Source organism: Geotrypetes seraphini, chromosome 1, assembly GCF_902459505.1.
Source record: "Geotrypetes seraphini chromosome 1, aGeoSer1.1, whole genome shotgun sequence".
NCBI classification, from domain to species: Eukaryota; Metazoa; Chordata; class Amphibia; order Gymnophiona; family Dermophiidae; genus Geotrypetes; species Geotrypetes seraphini.
Genome location: NC_047084.1, coordinates 76,787,560 through 76,798,371, shown reverse-complemented (window position 1 = coordinate 76,798,371; position 10,812 = coordinate 76,787,560). Strand labels below are relative to the sequence as shown.

At 43.6% G+C, this 10,812-nt stretch overlaps 1 protein-coding gene across 1 annotated transcript in view; it reads right to left on the bottom strand.

Annotated features, from left to right (window-relative positions):
* Positions 1 to 1,252: 1,252 nt before the first annotated feature.
* ALPK2 (alpha kinase 2) overlaps positions 1,253 to 10,812 on the bottom strand; it is a 124,685-nt gene continuing 115,125 nt past the window's right edge. Inside the window, exon 10 of the mRNA XM_033957855.1 lies at positions 1,253 to 3,322. Coding sequence (XP_033813746.1) covers positions 3,106 to 3,322 — 217 coding nt within the window. The 3' untranslated portion in view covers positions 1,253 to 3,105. The remainder of the gene's footprint in view (positions 3,323 to 10,812) is intronic.

The following is a 10,812-nucleotide window of genomic DNA, read 5'->3' as shown; positions in this document are numbered from 1 at the left end:
TGTATCGCAAACTGTGTGCCGCCTGAGATTTCAGGCGTGCCGTGACACACTGGCGAGGAGAGTCATCCGCGCCGGCTGACTGCCTACAATCCGACTCTCCTCCTCTTCCTGCAGCTCCTGGATCCCTCCACTGAAGCAGGTCATAGCCAGATGGGCCGCCACACATGCGCGTGATGTCATCGCGTCAACGTCCGCGCACTTCCGGGTGCCTTCCGGCCAGGGCACTGTAGGATTTAGTGTGCCACCGGCCGGAAAGTTTGCGAGACACTGTTTTACAGCTTATGAGTACATATCTTTTGCATTGATTCTTTCAGTGGTATATTAAATAAATTTGAATCTTGAACCTATTGGCCAAGTATGACTGTGCTGGTAATTTCCTTATAGAACATGACTTAACACTTTACAAAATGTCCAGGGCACAATTTGGACATTTGGGGCTAGACATGTTTTAAAAAATGAATAAGGGTCAAAAAGGTACCAAAACTGACCAGAGGATCACTGGAGGGATGAAGATGTGGTCCCCCACACACTCCCCCCAGTGGTCACCCCCACAAATAAATACATGCTTAAATGTTCTGAAGACTAGCATCTAAGCACATACAGTACATGCCGAATACCTGCCTATGTACCGTATTTGCCGGCGTATAAGACGACTGGGCGTATAAGACGACCCCCCAACTTTTACAGTTAAAATATAGAGTTTGTTATATACTCGCCGTATAAGACTACCCCTTCTTCCGATTCGCGACCCCCCCCCCCCCAAGCCGGCAAAAACAGCTTTGCACCGCAGGCCCAGCCGCCCAAGACGAGTCGGAGGCCCCTACCCGCCGCATCCTGCACGTGGGCAGACTCAGCACAAATGCTGCTGATGGCCCCAATCGACACGCTGACCTCCCCGCGCACGCTGACCATCTTCTCTCTGCCTGCACTTTCCCCGCGGCCCTCTTCGGCGACTCAGCAGGGGCAGCGATCAAGACAGGCTGCAAACGTCGGGACCTTCCCTCTCTGAGTCCCGCCTATTTTGTTTCAACTTCCTGTTTCCGCATAGGCGAGACTCACAGAGGGAATGACCGCCTGTCTTGATCGCCCGAGGCTGGGAGGAACAGAAGATTTCTGCAAACACCATCGGGGCAGAAATTTTAACGGGTCCATCTCGCCGGTCCTGTGCGGACCGGCAGGAATTTTCTGCGGACCGGCACCGGTTGAAGAACTGTGATGTAAACAGTACCCGGCGTATAAGACGACCCCCGACTTTGGGGAGGATTTTAAGGTACTGAAAAGTCGTCTTATACGCCAGCAAATACGGTACTATTCCATAAATAGGTATATATCTTACATAGTGCATATTCTACAGGTGGGCACACAAATGGGCAGAATGTGAGTCGGGTACTCATTTATATACATTTTTATTATTTATCAGTTCCCCTACATAAGTGATTGCAGCAATTTACAAAGCTATAACATATGAAATAGACGAAGAAATGATAGACCTATACATTCACAGCAAGAATATAACATTTGCATCAGCAATTAAACAACATCAAACATTATAATATATACAGTACATTGTACAATAACACTGTGCATTACCTCACAGATACCTTAAACTCTGTCTCACAGAACCCCTCCCTCTCACCATCTAAGAGTCTGGCTCTCCAAATGCTAAAACAAAAAAAGGTTTCAATCATTTTTAAAAACAAGATAAAGATCCAATATCCCACAAATCATTAGGAATTAATCCAAAGCATGGGGGCAACCCAATAAAAAGTCATAGCTAGTGTTGAAGTCTGATGGACTTCTGTCAATACCTGAATAGCTAATTTATGTTGAAAGGTTGATTGTAGAGATCCTGGTGGAAGGGATGATTAATGAACTCAGATAGGAAGGGGTGTTCCCATAAAATGCTTTATGGGTCAATACCAGCAATTTAAATGGAATCTGATCCCTAACAGGTCACCAAAGCAATCTCAAATGCAATGGAGGGTAACGTGATCATTTGATAGAATACTATAAGTTGTGCGTGTATTACTGGCACATAAGTGTACTTACTTGTGACAGCTCTACGGATGGCAAAAGTGCTCATGTCTAAGTGCATATAAGCTTAGATACCTGGCTATGCTAGTATTCTATCAAGGAAAACAAGTGCCTACTTTCCTATATAGGAGTGTGCCGCAAACTTTTTAAAGCCGCAGCACACTAAATGCGGGCTCGCGGCTGGAGGGCGTCCAGAAGAGCGCGGACGTTGATGTGATGACATCACATGCACGTGTGACATCGTCGCATAGATGTCTGTGCAAGCACGGATGTGCTCCAGTCGCGGCCCTGAGACTCCTATTGCCACCGCTGGTGGGGTTCTAGAGAGGGAGAGATGCAGATAGCAGGAGAGGCACATCCTGTTTGCAGTCAGCTGGTGCTGGCACCTGTCCTCCTTGGGCATCTCGCGGCACACCTGGAATTTGCCGTGGCAAACAGTTTGCAATACACTACTATATAGAATATGTACCTAATATAGGTGCACAACTATAGATATATCCCCTTAATTGCACAGCTGCATACCCAGAGGTGGGCAGTGCAAGGGAAAATGTGCAGAATGGCTTATTAGCTTATGCTGCATATAGTTTGATCACACAAAGCAAATATATTGGAAATACATCATACATGTGGACACAAGTCCTGGAAAAGGTATTTAAAATGTACTCAGGAAAATTGTTGTCTTCCATGAGGAAATCCATCTTTTATTTAGAAACCTGACTATATGCAAGCACACAGATTCAATTGTTTTCAGCTTAAAAAGATAGCACTGTGTAGTGTACCAATGGAGTCCAGTAGCAATGGCTTTACTCTCTGTCATCAGAATTGACATATATGAGGCTGTGGTTACATATTGCATATAGGTACTTATTTTATGCCTGAGCCAATGGAGGGTTAAGCACCTTGCCCAGAGTCACAAAGTGCTGCAGTGGGAATTAAACCCAGTTTCCTAGATTCTCAGGCAATTCCTCTACTCCATATGATTCACAGTTTGATGGAGCCCTTGTGATGTCTGCACGTAATTGGGGTAACATTGTTAGGACTGCATGTCATTTAAGGCATATTTACAAATCCTCATGTTTTGCGTTTATTCTGGGTACCCAGCACTGTCTTCGGTAACTTGGATGAATTAGGAGGTGTATTCTTCTCCACTGGTATCAGCTTCCTTTGCTGATGGAGACTGGACTGCAGAGGCTTCAAGCTCAGCATTTTACAGTACCTGTTGCACTGGTGAAGGACTTTGAATTGATCGATGAAAGAAACTGGGCAGTTGCCTTTGAAACCTTTGTACCTGTGAAGGCAAGAAAAACCAGCAGGACTGAAACGGTGCTTTTCAAGATCAATTTCTTGTTTTCCCTAATGAAAACTGAAGATGGTTATATTTTAGTAATCATTCAGGAGTTACAATGTCTAGATCAGGGGTAGGCAATTCCGGTCCTTGAGAGCCACAGGCTTTCCGGCTATCCACAATGAATATGTATGAGATAGATTTGCATGCACTGCCTCCTTCACTATCTCATGCATATTTATTGTGGATATCCTGAAAACCTGACCTGGCTCCGGCTCTCGAGGACCAGAATTGCCTACCCCTGGTCTAGATAGCTAAGATGCCAAGCAGATACATTGAAACATGATAGAAACTTGATTTATTTAGGCACATCCTTAGACTCACAAAACATTATGATATCTTTATAAAAATTACAGACATTATGTTATTCACATTGAACAATCTCCTATAGTAAGGGCCAGTTCAAGGGTATATGCCATATAGGGGCCATTGTCAGCCTTTTCCATTTCAATGCATTCTCTTGATCCCTTCCAATCTGTTGAGTTTTTTTTATTTGTTTGTTTGTTAATTCTGCTGGATAATCATCTAAGATCCTCTGATCCTCTCTTATTGGGTACTTTATTGATTTCTATTGGCCTTTTACTAGAATGGGAAATTATACTTTTAACTGTACAACCCCCTCTCCTCCCAACCAAGAGGTGGCTTGACCCTTTCCCTACCATGTCCAACATCACGCTTTTCTTACCTTCCCCCAAATGGTGTTCAGAATTGCTTTGCTTTCCTAACTGCTCTTCACAAGTTTTTCAGCACCTCTCTCCTTACCTCTTGCTTCTACCTCAAGATATCCATCACCTCCTCCCTAAAGTGCTTACAATCTCCAGTTCCTTCCTTCCACTCCTCCAAAATGTTTGGAGTTAGTGTTCAATATCACCCATTCCCTCCTTCCAGTAGTTTATTGGCTTCCCTTCCATAATCCCTTCAAGGCAGCAATGGCAAGCAGTCAACATATGTTAAGGCAAGACCCCATAGTATATTCTTGAATAGAAGTATCAGCAACAATAGCGATGAAACTAGCATCGCATGAAAGGATGAGATGCAATGAATCCCTGAAGAAAATTTTGAAAAGAAGGTCTCGTCGGATTGGCCATTGACTTCATGGGAGAGAGTTCTTCAGATAAGCGTTACAATTTTTATTTTTCTGAATCCCACATAAAAATACAGTCTTCATGCATATTGATTTGGAGGAGTTACACACAGAATTTTTAAAATTTTGATTCATTACTGCTTTATTTAAACTAACAGTCACGTTATTTGGTATAAGAAGAGCAAAATTATGTGAATGCTCAGTGACAGTAAAGCTGGTTCTTGGCTTAGATTTGTCATCTAGTCAATGCGACGGATAGCTCTGTGATTCACTGACACCCCTTACTCAAGGCATTGGCTGTTTCCAGAAGGATAGAAAGAGGTGTAACCAGTAGATGAAAGGAGGTATTGATGCCCCTGTACAGTTCTTTGGTGAGGCCCCACTTGGAGTATTGTGTTCAGTTTTGGAGACAGTATCTGGCAAAGGACATAAGAAGACCTGAAGTGGTCCAGAGAAGGGTGATGAAAATTGTAGGAGGTATGCGCCATAAGATGCATGAGGCAAGATTGTAAGCCCTGAATATGTATACCCTAGAGGAAAGGAGGGACAGGGGAGATATGATCCAGATGTTCAAATACTTGAAAGGTATTAACGTAGAACAAAATATTTTCCAGAGAAAGGAAAATGGTAAAACCAGAGGGCATAATCTGAGGTTGAGGGGTGGTAAACTCAAGAGTAATGTTAGGAAATTCTTCTTTACGGAGAGGGTGGTGGATGCCTGGAATGCGCTCCCGAGGGAGGTGATGGAGAGTTAAAAAAGCATGGGATGAACACAAAGGATCTCTAATCAGAAAATAATGGTATATAATGAAGAACTAAGGCCAGCCAGTACTGGGCAGACTTGTACAGTCTGTGTCCCGTATATGGCCATTAGTTGAGGATGGGCTGGGATGGTTTAGATGAGCTCCAGTAGATGCACAATACCGGGCAGAGCACTGGGTTTCTGGCCTAGAAATATCTAAGAAAAAGAACAATTTAAATTAAAGCATTAAATTATAGAGAGTGTATATTTGAGCAGACTGGATGGACCATTCGGGTCTTTATCTGCTGTCATTTACTATGTTATGTTACTATATTATCATTTATTTAAGAGTATTGCATTTGCATTTGATTATGTAAACTCCTCTGATCTTACGTTGCATCTCTCTATATATTTATTCTATAGGGAAAGCTATTGTTATTGGTATTTATTGAGAGTTTTGCTTCCTTATCTCTGGATTGTTGCTTGAATAGAAGCACGAGTCAAATACAATTGGGTGAAATTCTATAAACAGGGCTCAAAAACGGGCACCAGAAAGATCGTCGCTAACTGCTATTGTACGAGAGGATGCAAACCTTTTGTAAAATAGCGCTTAGCACCAATTTCCATGCCCAAATCTAGGTGCCAGACTTACACCTGCTAATATCTGGTATAAATCCTGGTGCTCAACTTGGGCACAGAGACCCATTATTCTATAACACTGAGTGCAACTTTTTGGAATTCCCATGGCCATGTCTTTGGGGGTTACACACTATAGAACATAGGCACCCAATGTTATAGAATATCGTGCAGCCAGATGCATGTGCAAATCCTAACTGCTGCCAATTAATATCAATAATTGGTTAGCATCCAATTCTTGAGGATTAACAGCTCATTAACTAATTAACTTACGCATGAATCTCAGAAATGTGCTGAAATCTGGGCGCCATATATAGAATCATAGAGTAAATAAATAATGAATAGAGCAGAGAAGAAATAGCACAATTTCACAAGCAAGATTCTGCTTTTAATGAGCAAGTATTTATAGCTTTTTCTTTTTGTCTTTGTAACCAGAATATGCACACATAAGTCTTACTCTCGCCATGGTACTTTCTGCAACCGAACAAAGCAGCTTCGAATTCACGAGTTTTTAATCCATCAAAATTGGGATCAAAAGTATATCTTCTTATCTAAAACGATCACATAGTAGGGGCCAGGGTTATTTCATGTTGTATCAGAGCCTTTATGCTACAGTGGATGGTAGAGCCTATCACTGTGCGATAAGACATTACAACAGTGTATCTCAAACTGTGTGCCAGGGCACACTAGTTTGCCTCCTGAGATTCCAAGTGTGCCATGGCACACTGAGGAGGAAGAGAGGCACCTGCCAGCTGACTTCCCTATGCGGTACAGCGCCACTGCTGCCTGATTCGCCGAAGGCCTGCATGTTTCCCCCTTGGTTTCCCACGTGGTTTTAAAGCGGGCCTGCACTGCGGGGAATGGCGGCACAGAGCAGGAGAGTTGGGGGAGGCAGAGAGTCAGGGCTGGCCGAGAGCAAGAGAGTCTACCTACTGGCCTGACACTCCCTCCCCCATACATACAAGTTGGGAGCAGGAGGGGTGCTCAGTCCCTCCTGCTTCATTGCCCTCCTTCCTGCCAATGGCCCCACTGGCTCAACTGCCGCACCGACCTACCCACCCCAGGCCGGGCCCTACCCACCTGCCCCGCGTACCTTAAGAACGTTGGGAGCAGGAGGGATGCCCGGTCCCTCCTGCTCCTTAGGCCCCCAGGATCCATCTTCAGGAACAGGAGGGGTGCCCAGTCCCTCCTGCTCCTTAGGCCTCTTCGGGAGCAGGAGGAAGCACAAAGTTCTCCTGCCTCTGCAGGACGCTACGCAATGGCTCAGGCGTCTTGGGCTCCTCCCTGCTCTGGGCTCCTCAGCCAATCAGGGCCTTAGGCCCCTCCCCACGCATCAGATGATACATCGGGGCGAGGCCTAAGGCCGCACTCGTCGGCGGAGGAGGCCTGGAGCAGGAGGGACTAATATTAAGGTACGGGGAGGGAGTGGGCCTTGCCCAGTCATCCTGCAGGCCTAGCAGGAGGCCTGGAGCAGGAGGAAATGAGTACCCCACCTTCTCCCGAAGATGAAGCCGAGGTGGCCTAAGGAGCAGGAGGGACTGGGCACCTCTCCTGCTCCCAACAATTAGTAAGGTACGCCGGGCGGGTGAGTCAGGCACGCCGCCTTGCCCGACCTGGGGTGGGCCGGTTGTGGGTGAGGCGATGGGGCCGGTTGATTCAGGGGGGGAGGTGTCGAGCCGGGGTGTCGGGCTACTGCAGACTCTCCAGCCTGCCCTGCCCTGATCTCTCCTACCTGCTTGCCCCGACTCTCCTGCTCTATGCTGCCATTCCCTGCAGTGCAGGTCTGCTTTAAAACCATGGGCTTGCACTGCGGGGAAGGGCGGCAGAGAGCAGGAGAGTCGGGGCGAGCAGGCAGGAGAGATCGGGGCAGAGCAGGGCAGGCAGGAGAGATCAGGGCAGAGCTCTGACAGCAGTGACAGGAGGCTGCTTCTCCTGTCACTACTGTCAGAGTCTGCACATGAGCGGGGATCGGACATTTGCGATCCCTGCTCACAAATGGGGGCGTTCCTCCGATCGCCCCCATTTGAATATTCTTCCTTTGTGAATCCCTCGGATCTGCCTGAAATGGAAACGGATTGGTCCGATTTGGGTAGGTTAGTGAATCTAGCCCAAAGTTGTGTGCATAACTTCTGCGTGTCAAATTAGCACAATTATTAGGTGTTGATTGTCAATTGGCAGTTGAGTTGCATGCGCAAATTAGTTATGTGCACCAATTTGCATGCACAACTTAAGACACCATATATAGAATTTGGGCCGAGCTGTCTTACTTTTGGCTGTAGCCTACATTAACGCTTTTCAGTAAATATGTATGTCCCACAATTGCACAAAGTTCTTATGGTTTTACGAGTGTTCAAAGAAGTCAAAGTCAGATTTGCATCAGGTGAACTTCATGTTTGATGACAATTTCAGATTTTCCCTAAATCCATTGAGGAAAGCTTGTTGAGTCTACTAGGTGAATCTACTGAAAATTTGAAGCATATCTAAAAGCATCGCATCTGTGGAAAAGCTGAAGGGCACTGTAAAATCTTCTTCATGTTTTCAAGAACATGAGCAGATCCCTCAAAGTCTGAAATGAAATTCTTGAATTCATTTCAAAAGTTTAATAATAATAATAATTATTATTATTTTTCTATACCGCCATAATCTTGCGACTTCTAGGCGGTTCACAGTGAAGAATAGCTGTACAATCAGCGACTTACAACACACAGAAGGAGAAGAGGTCACAGAGCGGCCTGTGATTACATGGTGCAAATTAGTTAGAAGAAAGATATACATAGGTTGCAATACAGTTTTAACATGTTAAAATAAAAAAGTTGGGAAACCAGCGAATAACAGAATACAAATGGAGAAGAAGACATTGAGCAGTCAGAGAATGCGAAATACAGAGTACCGTGAATGGGGAAAAAGTGGATTCAGTATGATGAACGGTAGCTTTGAAAGGGGGGGAGGAAGACTGGCTATGAAATAAATTTGTTGAAAGGGGGGAGGAAGACTGGCTATGAAATGAATTTGTTGAACAGAGTGGTCTTTAATTCTTTCCAAAAAGCGCCATATGTCAACCTGGCGCCATCAATGAAGTAGCCTAGCCAAGTTTGCTGCCTACCAGCTTGAAACTTGAATGATCTGTCTAGAAAGGTTCGGTATCTGCAGCCTGTAATCTTCGGGTAGGCAAAGAGGTTGTGATTTCTGGTTATCCTTGTGGGGGAGTAAAGTTCGAAATGAGGTAGTAGATAGTTGGGGGCCATTCCCCACACCAGTTTATAGCAAAAACAAGAGAATTTGAATAATATTCGAGCCTCAATTGGTAATCTGAATATTAGGCGGACGGCTGTGTTTTGAACTATTTTTAATTTTCTCACGGTTTTTTTACATAGCTCTAAGCTGTTCTAAGTTATCTGGACAACTTATCCAGTTAATGGACTGAATATTTCCACTTTCTGGAAAAGTTCTAGTGCTAGCCACAATTGTCCAGATATTCAGTGCTGGTGGCTATTTGGATAATAGTGATGACTATCTATTTATAGACTCTGGGCCATAATGTGCAATGTATGTCTAGTAGTGCTACAGAAATTTTTATTAGTAGTAACTTAATTTAATAATTAACAGCCAATTATGGCTGTAATTGGTGCTAATAGGCACTAATTACAGTCACACAGCATTCACATTCAAAAAATAAAAAACAATGCTGAAAATGTATTTTATATGTACAGTATAATCTCATTATAACGGACCTGGCAAAACAGTCCGTTATATCCAGAGTTGCATTTTTTAAAAACTTTATTTAGGTCAACTTTAAACAACGTTCAATCAATAAACAACAGTCACTGCTCAACCATATCAGCAACAAAACTCTGCAAAACATTGGTACGGCATGAAATGATTGCAAATCCAGAATACTAAGAGATGTTCTAAAGCATTATGTCATACTGTACTGGAAAGAAAAATAATCTGTCATTTTCTTCTGGGCTGCATTTCTTTCATATGCTTTAGTGATGTATGCCACGCGCCTTGTAGGCAGAGCCGTACAAAACTAAACCTAGAAGCGGCTCTGGGGACCAAATTGTTTGTCTGTTTTGTGCAAAATTCCGTTATATGCGAGTCTGCTATATGTGATGCTTTTCTGCATGTCTATAAAGGCAGAAAAGCATCACATATAGTGGACCTCATCCGCTGTAGACGATATTCCGTTATAAGTGAGTTCGTTATAACGAGATTATATTAGATTTACTACAAAAAATATTTTTGCTAACTCATATAGACTATTTATACAATGTGCTCAGTGCTCCTTCACCAAGGTCATAATACCAAAATATAGGTCCACAAATTGAGGTGAACCATCATCGCACCATTGTGTTCCTGCCAGAATGTCAAGATACGTGGTAATGTGATATGTCCAAACTTATCTCTTTATGTAATGTATATATTCAAAATTTATTAATATATACTCTTTTCTGAAGCACTTGTCTCCCCAAACTGATGTGATGGAAAGTCCAATCTAGGTCCAGTGTAATAACCACAAATCCCCAAAACGTGAAATAATAATTGTAGAATCCAGTACAAGTCATTCAAATCTCCACTTGGGTTTTTGCTCTCCAACTCAAGTTGAGTTTCACGGTGCTTCATCAGGGAGAAAAAGATTGCATCTGGAAGAGCCATGGGTGGGTCAAGCGCATGCCTATCAAGCGGCGTGTTGGGTCAAAGATTTGAATTGTTTAATTATATTCTCTAACACTTACCACCAATTCAGGTGACATTTAAAAACATATTTGTTTACTAGATCCTTTGGGTAATTGAAGAATTCCAACTACTGTATCTACTACTACTTTTTCTTTTGTAAACCACATAGAACTTAACGGTATAGAAGTGAGTTTTATGTTATATTACATGCAGACTACTATCAATTCTTGACAACAGTTAGGCAGAAGCATTTACATCAGCCATTGAGCTAGCATACTTGCTTGCACCTAAAGT